Consider the following 14535-nt stretch of genomic DNA (forward strand, 5'->3'; position numbering starts at 1 on the left):
ATCATTTTTCAATCACCCAACTCTCACATAAAGTATCTCTGGCAATATTCTCCAAGTGAAAATTACCAGAATTTAGAAAATGTTTCTAACAATACCAAATTGAAGACTCTGATACCAGAAAGCATGTCACACTGTGAACTATGGTTACCAGGATGAACTCCACAATGCCATTACAGGGAAGTACTTAAGTGCTCTGAGGATCTGCAGAGTTGCTACATAATTAAACTAAAAGCTTTTAACCGTACATGTATGTCTGAGCACACATTTTTCATCACTTGACATTTTTTTGGTCCATCCAAACACTGCAAAGGGAACACTGATCATTATAAATGTGCCACTTGTACATTCTGAAACTGCCAAATTCAGATCTTAGACCAGCAATAAAATAACACCATTAGTAAACCTAAAACAGCAGCCTAGTAGCTAATTTTACAACTTCTGAATCTCCCAGATTTTCAGCAATTAAAAAAAAAATCAATACAAAGGTTAAGATTGAACAAGGAACAAGATAGGAGGTTGTAACAAAATGATGCATTTTTCTATCCAATAATGAACATTTCAATATGCATAAATTCTTGAAAGAAATCTTCTAAATATATTCAGCATTCAATTTCACAGACAAGATAAAAATCATTTTTATTGAGACAAATTTGTTAGCACTGGCATTTTAAATGTCAGATAAAAACAAAAAACAGCGAAGTAAAAGTAAGAAGTTTTATGATTAACCTTCTAGAACTTCAGCATCCATGTGACTGTACTTAACACCTTCTGTAAAACACTGCTCAAAACCCCTTTTTTCTTTTAACTAAGGCTTCAGAGCACTTTTGACAAGTCAATCAATACCCTCATAAACAAATGATAAGCTGAATGAGATAATCTTACATAGCTTGCATGGACACATGCTGTGTATTCCATTAATTTCCTTGTAAACGTCAGAACTTTCTGTTCACTGCTTTACACTTCAAAACACTGACAACTCCTTCTCTGCACCACCTTGTGTTCTACTTCAATAACAGTTATATTGCCATTGGTACTTGCTCTAGTGTTTTCTTCAGCTTTTCTTTTGTTTTGTGGGTTTTGGTTTGGGGTTTTTTGTTAGACCATTTATTTCAGAACCAGTTAAGCAGCCCACCATGCCAAATAAGGGCATTCTTAATTACATCTTAAGGTGTAAGCCATATGATGCTTTCATACACGTACAGCCCACTGGTGAGAATGGCAGCTCTCTACATGAGGTCTGTCAACTAGGTTATGTCAGAAGGGTGTTATCTTGGATCTTCGTTCATTACCAAAGAGGCTGTTAGAAGAAAAGCTTAGAAAGAATGATGCATAAAGTGAAAATTACTCAGCTCTCTTTCACTGTACTGACCAGTTTAGAAGACAAAATAATATTCAGCTGGCAATCTTTCACATTGCCACTCCAATATTACTGCTTCCAATAAACACAGGTGGAAACCGTTTTCCATACAGATCTTATGCAAAAAAAAAATACAGCCCTTCACTGCAAGCATGTACAAGAACTGTTCTGCACAGGAGCATTTCATGTTCCCTTCTTCATATACCGGGAGAGGAACTGGCTTCTGACAAAGTGGATCAGCTTGGTCTCTGTGCAGAACATAGTAACGATGGTTGCTGCAAAGCACAGAGCCCCCATGCTGATGTGAATCAGCTTTGCCATCCAACCCTTATCGCAGCAGAAGAATACCTACAACAAAGGAAACAAGCAATTGCAGGAAAACTAGTCAGCACAAAGTAGATTTACTGTCTCAATAAAAAACAAAGTCCAACACTTCTCCTGACCATGCTAACGCTACCACCAAGCCAAGTGCAGTTTTGCCACAAGCACTGATCCTACCACAAATCATCTTTAGTAGTCACACCACCTGCTTTCTTTAGAAAATTCCGTCAGCAAAAAATGAGCATTCAGTAGATAGTAGTAGCTTCCACATTTACCAGGTATCTGGCATGCAGAAATATGTTAATTGAGATATTAGGAAAACTCTGCTGGTGCTATCACACAAGTATGCTACTTTGCAACAATGTATTAGGCTATTTTCTAACAAAACCCCGCTGGAAATCTCCCATTACAAAATATAAAGCTCTCCTTTCTAAGGCATAATGGATTCTCAATCTCTCAAGTTTTTGTACATTGAAATGCTACCATCTCCATAATAATCAGTCTGTGCAATTGTAGTCTTGAGTACATGTGATAAGTGTGCTCTTGGCAATTTCTGCTCCTGTTCTTGTTTTGATTGTTTTTCCTCTATCACTTTATTACTACAGAATTTTTAATAACAGTTTATTTGTTCTACTGCAAAATTTCAGTTATTATTAAGAACTAAGGACATGGATTTAGCTACAGAGAGCACAAATGTGATAAATTTTATTTTACACGTCAGATATCCCTTCTACAGGTGGCAGAGATAATTTTGTATCGAAGATAAAATCTCTTAATATCTAATCTTGCCTTGCCCATAATGGAAGTCTTCCAACCTATCCACATAAGCCTGTTGTGCTAATGGTATTTCTCTGCTTCTGGACAAAGAAGTCATTTGACACCAACTTTTACAGTGAAAGCAAAATCTGAGAAAGATGCTTACCTCTGAGAAACCAGTGATTACTCCACTTATGATATAAATGAGTACCAAAAACGGTGAGGGAAGCAAGCCTGTCAAAGGCCTGTAAGTGCTTTCTTTGAAGTAATCATAGATATAATGAATGCTGTGAGCTATTCGAATACCCATGTTGAAGCAGTTGGCAAGGATAAAGCCTATACTGCCATGCCAGTAGGTCAAGAAACAAGAGATGCACAGAAATGTGAGGGACAAGGCCAGCATAACAAGATTGTACCTAGGGAAAAAAAGAAATAGTTTAACAATGTATACTGTTACAGTATTTATTTACTAACTTTACCTTGGAAGAAATACCACAATTTATTTTTTAAGATGGGGAAGATAAATTCTCTTACAATCTTCTAATAGAAGATACATTTGAGAACCGAGCTGTTAATAAAAAAATTCAATGAAAGAATTGAAAAATGCATCAAACGAACCAAGAACTACATTATGTGAGGGAAATTCTATTTCACTTATCATCTGTATACTCATTTCAGAAAGTCAAATTTAGTAACAATGATTAGTAATGTAAAAACATGTGCATTTTTTGCTATTTTGTTTTAGCTATGTATTAAAGAAAAATAATGCTCAACAAGATGATGCTTTATTTAGTTTCTGCTCCGAACAGTGGCTTTGAAAACAAGCTCACACACTTTACAGGGGTCGTGAAAGTAGCCCTTGCTAACTCTAAAACATACTACTTTGACCATGGAAAGCAGGCCTCATTGAAATTCATTTGTAAAGGCCTTGTAAGGAATAGCCGCTACATAAGTGAAAAAAGGTTGATGGTACGTAGCACTGGGAAGGCAACCAGGCTTCAAAGTCAATGACCCAGGATGAACACAAAACCAAGAAATAATCCAGGCTGGAAGGGATCTCAGGAAGTCATCTAATCCAATCACCTACTTGAAGTAGATAAACCACTGAATTCAGACCCACAATTGAGATCATTCAGGAGCGTATCTGTTTTACAGTAACCGTACATGAGAAATTTTAACAGTTGTAAAATTAATGGAGTTTTAAGTGATAGTCTGTCTTAAACTATAACTTCAAGTGCATATGTACAGAAAGCAAGACTTCAAATTTAAATTACTTTTCCAGTTAGTGATGTACCAAAAGCTAATTTAACAACCTTTTCATTTCTTAATTTCTGACTTTTTTACCCAAATGTTTAAACATTTGCTAAAACTTCTACACTTAAATCTACATGCAGACAGCTAAAGAAGGAGTTGGTTTTCAGTGGGCCAGGATATTTATATGCTGATTTCAAATGCACCAATCTCTTTATAAGGTCATTACAAGTAAGTTTTTAGGAACATCAATGTTTATCAACAAATACAAGCATGTAAAAGACAAAAGCAGCACATGTTGGCTTGCCTATCTGTTGCACCTGGCTCTACAGACAAGGAACATAGTTCTTGAAGTGACTGCAGAAAAAAATTTGCTCTTTGGAAAAAAAGCATTTCCAAGCACATACCCGCATAGAACAATTGTTCTGTTTACATACTGAGCTCCAAGCAAACCACATGCAGACTAATTACAGGAATATTCTGTGACACTATCTCCTACCTGTCTACCTCTTCCTTGCACATCAAAGCAAACGTAAAACATTCTGTTACTCCATTGATAGCAAGAAATAGGACATATAAAGAGTAACATCGAAGGAGATCTGGACCTAAAAAACATGTTAGAATGGTAAGTAGATTATAATTTCTTTTATAAAAACTTCTTTGTTTTTACACTTACTAAGAGATAAAAGTTGTAATGTTATCACTAATAATGGAAAATTAAGTTCATTTGAACAAGTTTCCTGTCTACATATCTTGACAAGAACACAAACAAAACAAGGCAAAATAAAAACAAAAATAAAACCCCAAACACCCAAGAATAGCAGTTATGATAGTAACAGAAGAGATACCCATCAAAAAAAGTACTTTATTAAAAGGGATTTCCTCATTAAAAATTTATATTCCTCATAACCCAAAACTTCTATTGTACAGAAGTTTATGGAAATTAATTCAATAGTCATTATGAGGTACTAAAAGCAATAAAACCCTCAGTATATTTCAGTTTAAGTAACTACATATTAAAGACGCTATTACGAAGGCATGCATTCTGGATTGAGACAAGCTAAGTCACTGATTTCAATAGGAGTTTTACAGGAAAAAAAAAAAAAATCTACTGATTTACCCAGGAATTCATAATAGCTGCAGCTTCTCTTCTTAAAGAATGGCTTCTCTGCCAGCTCGATAAATCTTTACCTGTTCCAGAACTGAGCATTGAGCCTCCATAAATATCCAGAGCCAGCTGAGAATAGGCATAGCCAAAAACTGTGATGGTAAGGCCAATCAGAAGTACAAGTTTCAACAGCAGTTCCAATACATTCGCAGCCATAGCAACATCATCCTGAAAAAAAATTTGACAATTACATGAGTCAGAATCAAAACAATATTTTCACACAGAAAAGCTACTTCACAGAAAAAAAACAGTTTGCACAGTGTTAAAAGGTGTGAAACGTATTCTTTGTTATCGAATTAGCCATACACATGGTCTTAACTTCCAAGAATTTTTATACATTTATCATTCCATTCTATGTTTTACACATTACAAATTCTACACAAGTACTAGCCATGAACATGTCTGTTCAAGGAAATGTGCAAACACCTGCACCTCTTTAACAGCAAGTAAGTGGCAAAGAAGTGCACAGCATCTGCCCATGGCCACAGTTTGAGTCAGCAGGAGGGTCAGATTTTTTTTGCTGCATGGGACTACAGGATTTGCCACACCAGAACAAGTAACTTGTCAGTTCTACTACCTCATTACAAGAAGCATTCCTGTAGTTATTGTAAGGTAATGTAATTCACTACACAGAGTGAAAACTCATAATCATTTTGCCAGTTATACATATCAGGCACATTATATATAAAATACATATATACATACAACTTTCTTAGCACATCAATGACCTGAAACATGGGATTTGTTTAACTGCATGCTGATGTGCAAGTAACAGGGTTACTGCAAAAAGTTTTCATAGTATCAGACAAAAGCCCAGGCTGACCTTCATGACTGATCAAGAATTTCTTACCTAGAGCATGCACAAATATGACTCTGTGGAACAAAACTCTTGTTCATTTAATGATTGATACACCACAAACAATTCAAAAGCTCAAGCAAAATACAATTCTTTGCTTCCCAAAAGTGCACTCTTTGGAAAGATGACTGTTTCATACTTCACAGCTACTTATATTTTCAAATAAATCAAATATTTTCAGACAGAATTTTTTGATAGAAATGGCATGCTTTCATGATTTAAATAATTGCCTAAGTATATCTGGAAATACACAGTACAATAGGGTTTTTATCACACTGTTTGGAGCGGATGACGTTAACTTCAGTATAATACAAGGCAGTACTATGCCACTGCATATCTTAATTTCTATTTCATTAGGATTTTACCTATTTTCTTTTCTTTTTGGTCCAGCCTCACTTGACATTTTTGTTCTCCACTTCAACTTTCCAATTTTAACAGCCTTTATACTCAAATTTAAACACACACTTCTGTCAGTCACACTTCTGTGATGCAACTTATCTGTAATAAAAATCAAGCATTTGACATGTAATTAATCCAAAATAAACATACCTGCTTCTGATCCTTTACACGCTTCCCTCTTTCCAACACTTTAGCAAAAAAGATATAAAAACTCTCCTCAATAGGCAAAAAGATAAATCTGGCCACCAGTGAACCAAGATTATTCACGATATCATATACACCTTTAAAAAAACCAAAACACAACAACATAGCAGCAACCTGTAATTTTTTAGATGCATTTTTAATTCCAAGTCTTTAACAATTACATGAATACTAATTTAACATTTCCACCAAACAAACAGAAAACAAGTGGAATTTAGCACAACAGTAAAGCAGTGTTCCCTAAAAATTCTGACAGTCACAGCAACAACAACTCAAAATTACAAGGCTTGCTCAGATGCAAAGCTAGGACAAAAGCATCAACTACAGAGATATGAATCTAGTAACAGCACCAAGCCACGTTTAAAATTCTTACTGTAGAGGAAGTTAAAAGATCCTGATGAATTTCACTGAATGAGAACAGGAATGTAACGATTTACTGATATAGCAGAACAGAAAGATATCTATTTTTAGTGTGAGGTTATTCTTTCTTTTTACTTTAAGTGAAGTGGGAGAGCAATCCTACATGACATTTTACCAGCACTTCCATTCTCAGCAAGATACTGCTCCCAGCCTGCTAAGACATCTACATATGTGTGTATACATATATACACACACACACTCACACACAGTACAGTCACTGAGAGCATACAAAGTCAGGCATATGGATAAGTGCTTTACACATTCACAGTGAAATTAATAAGGTTCTGGCTGATTTATAGGACTTGAACCAATGTTTCTCAAGATTTTGAGAGTACAGGCATTTTTTTTTTAGTCATTGCTCATTTAAAGACCCTTTCAAGTAAGAAGCAGCTCAACTGTTCTGCAGGGGAGGAGGATGAGAAGCGGCCACAGTTACTGGTGGCAAGCAGATATACTCAGGATTTATGGGGGAACATACTACTGCCAGCAATTAAAACTAATTCGAACTAGCCAAGAAGCTAACAGTGGGATAACAATTACAGCCTATTTTCCTTCCCCAAGCTATAAAAACCCAAGGTGCTGCCAACTCAGTCATCTGAATGGCTAGTGCCATACATTACTCTAATCACACTGAATTCCTTTACAGAACATAATTCAGTTTTGAGATGCAATGCTATAAAAAATTATGTTCTTGCTGTAACAGCTAACAGATTCAAAAGCAGGACAGAAAACAGCAGGAAAACAGAATTACAAAAACTGAAAACAGACAACTATAATACAACGTATACTAATGAAGGGTTCTGTTGGGGGTTTTTTCGTTTGTGGTTTTTTGTTTTTGTTTTTGTTGTTTTGGGGGTTTTTTTTTAGAAAAAAGACACACGGTATCATATACAATTGGACAGTTTTGACCCAAAGGAGAAATTAAAACCCAGGAGCTTAAATTACATTATTTCTGTATCAATCATTCTCTGAAATGTATCTCAAAGTCACAAAGGCTTTGAAATCTTCTCAGATTTTCAAGTTATCTTCAAATACTTCAACTCATTTTCAGAACCATCACACTTACCCTGATCTGCAAAATTTAACACATTCAAAAAAGTCATCACATATCGTTCACCTGTAAGTTCAAAATAAAGAGCTTAAGAACAAGTCCCTAAATCTTTCCCAATACTTGCTCAGGCACTTCCAATATTAAGTATTCAAAAGACAAAGTCAAACAGGACAGCAGGGTTCAGAATATCCTCAAAAACTTCATTCAGGTTGGTAACACCTGGTGGCAACAACATCTGAAAGTCACATGCCCACGCTCCCCGCCCCCCAGCTTTCTCAAGCTTTAAGTCAATTTTATAGATAGTATTGACTAGCCCTTCTCCAGCACAACTATGTGTCAAGCCTCACCCTCTGTCAAAATCTGTTTCAAGAAGGATTGTTTGAAGAAACTCCAAGTCAGCCGTGCTTCCCTCCAGTTAACAAAAGTCTGCAAAAAAAGTATTGAAATGTAGTAGACATGACTGAAACTGCGGAGTGGAAATAGAAAATACAAAGCCAGTACAATACTCTAGGCTAGCTCTAACTGTACTGATAAGGAAACGCACAGTGTCATAGTTACTAACAACTAATCCAAAATATTGCTAAATTCAAGCACCAATATCAGTCTGATCCAGCAAAGACTTTTTGCCTTGCTGAAAATTAACGGTTGTTGCAGATCAAGTATTCAAACAAGCTTTCTACAGAATTTACTAATCAAAGTTAGAGATGGGGAAAAAAAAGATGCCATTTAGCATGCCAATATAACTTTCACCTTCATTGTAGGTTTACTGTTCTTTCAGACTGTCCCTACAAGTCTTGCAACCAAGAATCACCTTTATCTTTTCAACCTGTAAATCTTTTTCGAAATGTCATCTTCCTCACTGTACCTCTTCATTTCTTTCTTTGCCTCATTTTCTTTTGAGAGAATATCAGAGATATTTGAGTAGCTGTAGGATGCCATATACCACCATGTTTATTTTGTGGAAAAGTCCAAGCACCAAAATCCGTGGTAAAATGGTTCAGGTTTCTTTCCTGCCTCAGACCCAGTGATACCTGGTCATTCCCTTGCACACTGCAAATGTTCTATCTCCAGTTAATGGTTTGTGCAAAGATACTAAAAGATAAATCAGCAACACACCCACAACCACAAAGAGGTCATTTCATAACGTTTTTCTGACAAGGATTTTACTAATACAAACTACAAGCAGCATTTTTATGTAATTCTTTTTTCCTTAATCGGTCATATCTTCTACAGTGCAGAGCTATCCCCAAAATCACTCAATTAACTCCACTCTTGCAAATTAATTTTCAAAGCTCTCTCAACAAAGATGGGGGGGCGGGGGGAGGCGTGCAGAAATCAAGAAATGAACCATGCAACCTACCTCATCTTCCACCCAGTTAGGTAATAGAGCTTTCATTCTAGCAACTGGGAATGACTTCTTTGTTGCTTCAGGAGATCCCAAAAACGTCACAAAATAGATTACATAGCACATTACCAGAACACTGGCATATAAAAGCTGGAGAGACAGGGAAGGATAGAACAAAAACAAACAGTGATATAAAATTAACTTACAAATGTAGAATTGCATAGAGTTCCAAATTCAATGAGAAGAACACACAGTAAGTATTAGGATCCTCTGCTAAGGATACTTACTTTACTTAGTAGTAAATAAACGTAGCAAGTATCCTTATTCCTGTCAATTATTAAACTAGGTAAAGACGTTAACACCTCTAAAGAATGCTGTTGAATTTTCTTCCTTTTTTTAATCAGCAGGTTATGTGAGCCCTTTGCTAACTTTTATGTTCTGTTCAGCATTTTTAAAATTATGAAAATCCAATTATAAAGCAATTATTCATTCAGTCAAAAATAAAGTCGACACAGTAGCTACTATCTACATGTCTGTCTCCATAGAATCACAGAATCACGTAGGTTGGAAAGGACCTTTAAGGTCATCAAGTCCAACTGTTAAACTAGCACTGCCAAGTCCACCACTAAGCCATGTCCCTAAGCACTACATCTACACGTCTTTTAAATACCTCCAGGGATGGTGACTCCCCCACTTACCTGGGCAGCCTGTTCCAATGCTTGGCAATCCTTTCAGTGAAGAAATTTTTCCTAATACCCAATCTAAACCTCCCCTGGCACATCTGGAGGCCATTTCCTCTTGTCCTGTCACTTGCTTCTTGGGAAAAGAGACTGACACACACCTCCCTACAAGCTCCTTTCATATAGTTGTAGGGAACAATAAGATCTCCCCTCAGCCTCCTCTTCTCCAACTTCAATCAGTTATAAGCTACTCATTACAATCACTATAAAAACTGAGCAAAAAAATAACTTAATGTCCACGTCTGAGGTGAATCACGTTTTTATTTTTAGGTGAACTGATAGCGCATAGGCACAACCCTATTTTTCAGGTGCTAATATATCCCCTCTTCATTGCAGTAAAGCAAGTTTTAACCCGAATAGATGTTACACATCATTAGCACCTTCTGATAAGGTGATACAGGTTGATGGTACAGGTGGATAAAGTTACATGTGATTATAATCTTATACACAGTAGAATCCAAAGTCTAACATTAATTCTGAAGCCAGGTGGTGAACAGAGTCTTCAAGCATTAGAATGTGCAACTCATTGAGAAAAAGAGTCAACATAAAGCTTATACAGAATAACATAACCTTATTTACAAAATTTGCCTTCACAAAGTGCTTTCTTGTACCTCCATTAAACTGCTCAAGGTCAAAGTGCCAAGTCAATTTCAAGTATCGGGAAAATACTAAATACAAGTGATAAACCTTTAACCTCCCAGGAACATTTTCTCTCACCTCTCCAAAGTTATTTTGCAGATTACATGTCCAAGGCAAGTAAAAATTCAGATGAATCAAGAATTTATAGAAAAAGAGAACACAGGAAACTTACCTGAGCCGAGGAAAAAATGTAGAGGCCCCACTGAGGATAAAGGACTACTAAAATAACCGTCAAAATGCATTTTGACACTACTGAAAGGCTTTCAGCAATTACCTTTAAGAAAGAGAAAATAGAGAAGGTTTATTTTCTGCCAACTTAACCACATACACAAATTTAAAATATATTAGTTTCACATACAGAATTTATGTAGGAATATAAGACTTTCAAAATCACTGTGACTTTATCACAGTTTCCTTCTGCTGAGTTGGGCATCTTAGACTGTAACGTCTCTGTATATTTTCTATTCTTGCATTTCACAGTTTCCCCACTGCACTTTCCCCGTCCTTTGTATGGGACATAAGGGAGAAAAATTTGCTTGAGACAATCATGTTAACTGTTGCATTTCACAATTTCATACCAAGAATCAGTTGAAATGCAAAACTGTGGAAGCTGTGTGCCTCTCCAATTAAAACTATTAAGTATTTAATGACCACTAAGGTGATAATTTCTACATGAACCAACTTTCTTGCTTTAACAGGTACAAATTCTTATCTGTTACAACTATGTCATACCGTACTGAACAGTAGACACAAGTGTTTCTTTTTATATGCTTGAATATACAAACTAGTTCAGTAACCTGTTCTTGTCAATAAAGATAATTCACACACACACCCCCCACACACCCCGCCCCCATGTACTTTACTAACCTTAAGTCTCACAAACAAATGAGCTTGTGCTAAAACCCAGAACGGTTCTCCCAGAAGTTCAATAATTGCAGAAAGACCAAATGCCACTACACCAGCCTGATAATGAGGAACCACAGAAGGATCAGGTACTTCAAGCAAGTGTAGCCAGACTAAGCCCAAGAAAATAGACCAAAAAACACCAAGAGGGACTCTAAAAAATTAACATAAAAGCAAATCAATTGAAATGTTACTTTAGCAGAAAAAAACCCCAAAGAAAATTGGGATTAATTAGATTAAAATGTCACATATGGCCACAATAATTTTTAAAAAAAGGCTCTGAGGAATTAATTTCTACTGTTACTATACCAGGAATACCTTTTTTTTTGGTAACAAACATCTTTAAGACATTCTTTACAAGACACAGAAAACATTTTTCTGACTTGTCTATTTTCTACTGAAGAACCTGACATAAGGTCAACTATCTGCATTTCTTGTTCCCTAGGACCAAACAATTCGGATCCCACGTCAATCTGCAGAATACTGCAAACCCCTCATTGCTGCAATTTTTGTAGTCTGTGGTTACCAGGGGTTTGGCAGACAAGCTTTGCTGGATCTTACTATAACAGATAAAGATGCCACCACTCCAACTGGTAGCCTCACTCTTTCAGAAATCATTGGTTCTCCAATGAGCGACAGCAGAGTGAGCAGAAGAAAATGCATGCCTGCACCTCAGGTATGCCACTTCACTATGTTCTACTGTAGCTCAGAGCCACTTTGATTAGTAACTGTAGCTAAAAAGCCAAGCTAGGCACAGAAGCACAGACGTGTATTACCTTCTGTCGACACTGCTTCAGGAACACGAAGCTTCTGGCAGAGTGCAGAAAGTTTTACATCATTGCAGCAGGATCTATTTGACCCTCCCATTATCAAACCCCTAAGGTATTTGACATCAAGCTCCTAAGACGTATTTCAGATCCTTCAAGAAAGTTAATCTTCATTTTAAGTTATGCTTCTCTATGAGGAAAAGTTTGAAAAGAAACAGGTGCACACAGTCATTGTTAACCATCATTTAATGCCCACTTGAAAGGCTGTCAAATAGCAGAAAACTAATTATAAGACAGCAAACAGATGTAATACATTTAAAATACTAGTATTAAACTACCCCTAAAAGGAACAATCCCTCCTCTTTATACCTGGATGCAGCTGATCACGCATAACCCCCCATTCCTGGGCCAGATCTAATTAATAGCTGTGCAGTTCCAGGAAGTCAATAGAGTGCCCCAATGGAAGACTACTATTTTGTCATGCACAAGTGGGTAGTTTACCACATTATCAGGCAGGTAAACTTACTCCCTAACCCACCTAACTGTGGCTGCAGAGCTGCTAGATCTGAGAGAGGGGAAGTAGCAGAGAGATGCATCCCGGAACCAGAAGGGAGAAACAAGTCATAAAATCCACTTAGCTGCAATGTGCAATTACACTCTCTGGCTGCAGCTTCACGTAGACTTTAAGCTATCCACTTGCTGCTGCAAACAGCACTGCAGTTGAAAGCAGTTGTCCCACTTACTCCCTGTTGCTTAATGCCAACTCATTCTTTCACCTTTTCACATCTCTCCTACCCAACACAAACATTTATGTTACCATGCCATGAAATCGCATCAGGGCTCAAGACTTTAAAAAAAAATTAGTTTGAAGGGGAAAAAAGAAATATCTAAAGAGCAAGATTAAACAGGCAGAGTAAGAAAAAAGGACTATGTATTTGTGCAATAGGGTTTTCCTTTAACAGCTACAACATAAATGAAACTCCAGAGTAAGTGGCAGTAAATGAATGAAACAACATAAATGAAACTCCAGAGTAAGTGGCAGAACAAGCTTTGGCTTTGGCTCCTGATAACACCTTTCATGATGTACTTTCCCATATGCTCCCAAAAGAGATCAAGTCCATAAACGCTAAAGCAATGGACTTGACCAGCTTCCTGCATCAGTCCTGAAACATGACTGAGGCTACTACCTGCTCAATGCTAAAATTACGTCAGTAAATAAATACTTGCTTTCGTTTTGTGAGTTCTCAGACAAGAATTAGAAATAAATTCTAAAGAAGTACATTTTTAAAGGTATCTTACGTCATCCACAAAAGATTAATTGTTTTGGTCCAGTTTCTCTTCGTACTTCCACTCAAACAAGCTCTGCGAAATGCCTCCCTGGCTAGGAAGACAACTGTTGAATGCAGTAGAGTTAGCCTGAAGTAGGTGAGGAGACAGAAAAAAGAAAAAAAGAAAAAAGATAAAAGAAAAAAAAGAAAAAATTATTTCTTTACATACTACTTCTGAAATCCTTCATGAAGTAGCATCATTGACCGTTTTTACACAGGACCACCTGACAGACAAATCTAACAGGTATGCAAAGAAAACATGGTGATATGAGGTAAATTATCACCACCTCCTAAAAAAGGAGGGAAAGTAGTTACATGTGATTATTCAAATGGCAAAAATACTTTAAGCATTCTACAGACCAAAAGCACAATTGCAAAATTTATTGTATAGCAATAGAATATAATATGCAATTATGTCTAGCTTTTCCTCAGCGAACTGATGATTTAACACAGAAAACAGGCCAGCAGTACCTGTTTCAGGACAAAAAAAGTACTCGGGAGACATTCAAAGGTCAAACACTGTAAAACACCGAACAGTAAATTAAACAGCGTTACGCAAAGCATTATTAGTGACACACCCTACAGACCACAGGCCCCGAAATCCTGCACCAAACGCAAACGCTTTCAAAAAAGCCCCATCACGCCGGGAGCCCTGCGCTGGGGAAGCCTCACGTATGTCAGGCTCCGGGCAAACCGCGCGGTCGGGATGTGGGTCACGGCCTTCCAGCCCGGGTGCTCTTCACCCTCCTCCTCACCTCACGTTGACCACGCCGATCAGCTCTCTAGAGAGGTAGCGCAGGGTGAAGGCGTTCAACCCGAAGGTGACCAGCCGGAACAGCACCTGTGAAGGAAGCCGCACGGGAAACACCTGCGGGCCGAGCGGGGCTGAGGCGGCTCCCGCCAGGCACCGCGGAGGAGTCGGAGGAGGAAAAGGAGGGAGGCGGCCCGGGGCGGCCCCGCACCTGCAGCAAAGCGCTGGAGGAGGCCAGCCGGGTGGTCTGGCTGAGCACGTCCTGCGCGGCCATCGGCTCCC

The 14535-nt window shown here is 37.5% G+C and overlaps 1 protein-coding gene across 1 annotated transcript; it reads right to left on the bottom strand.

Moving 5' to 3' along the window:
* Positions 1 to 1540: 1540 nt before the first annotated feature.
* On the bottom strand, positions 1541 to 14527 carry RFT1 (RFT1 homolog (S. cerevisiae)). The gene is made up of 13 exons (XM_010287602.1): positions 14465 to 14527; positions 14258 to 14343; positions 13474 to 13590; positions 11372 to 11561; positions 10677 to 10778; positions 9141 to 9275; positions 8128 to 8206; positions 7796 to 7846; positions 6259 to 6389; positions 4877 to 5021; positions 4185 to 4290; positions 2601 to 2850; positions 1541 to 1705 (listed from the first exon to the last, which is right to left on the bottom strand). The coding sequence occupies exons 1-13, from the start codon at positions 14525 to 14527 to the stop codon at positions 1541 to 1543; spliced, it is 1620 nt and encodes a 539-aa protein (XP_010285904.1).
* Positions 14528 to 14535: the final 8 nt, after the last annotated feature.

This window comes from Phaethon lepturus, unplaced genomic scaffold (assembly GCF_000687285.1).
Source record: "Phaethon lepturus isolate BGI_N335 unplaced genomic scaffold, ASM68728v1 scaffold3065, whole genome shotgun sequence".
Taxonomy (NCBI): Eukaryota; Metazoa; Chordata; class Aves; order Phaethontiformes; family Phaethontidae; genus Phaethon; species Phaethon lepturus.

Bases quoted from the DNA above. Each gene is read 5' to 3' on its own strand.
- RFT1 (XM_010287602.1), bottom strand. From the start codon at position 14,527: ATGGCCGCGCAGGACGTGCTCAGCCAGACCACCCGGCTGGCCTCCTCC. The intron at 5,022-6,258 runs GTATGTTTATTT...ATTTTTTTTCAG, and splicing joins GTGTAAAGGATCAGAAGCAG to GATGATGTTGCTATGGCTGC. The intron at 4,291-4,876 runs GTAAAGATTTAT...CATGTTTTTTAG, and splicing joins AATGCTCAGTTCTGGAACAG to GTCCAGATCTCCTTCGATGT.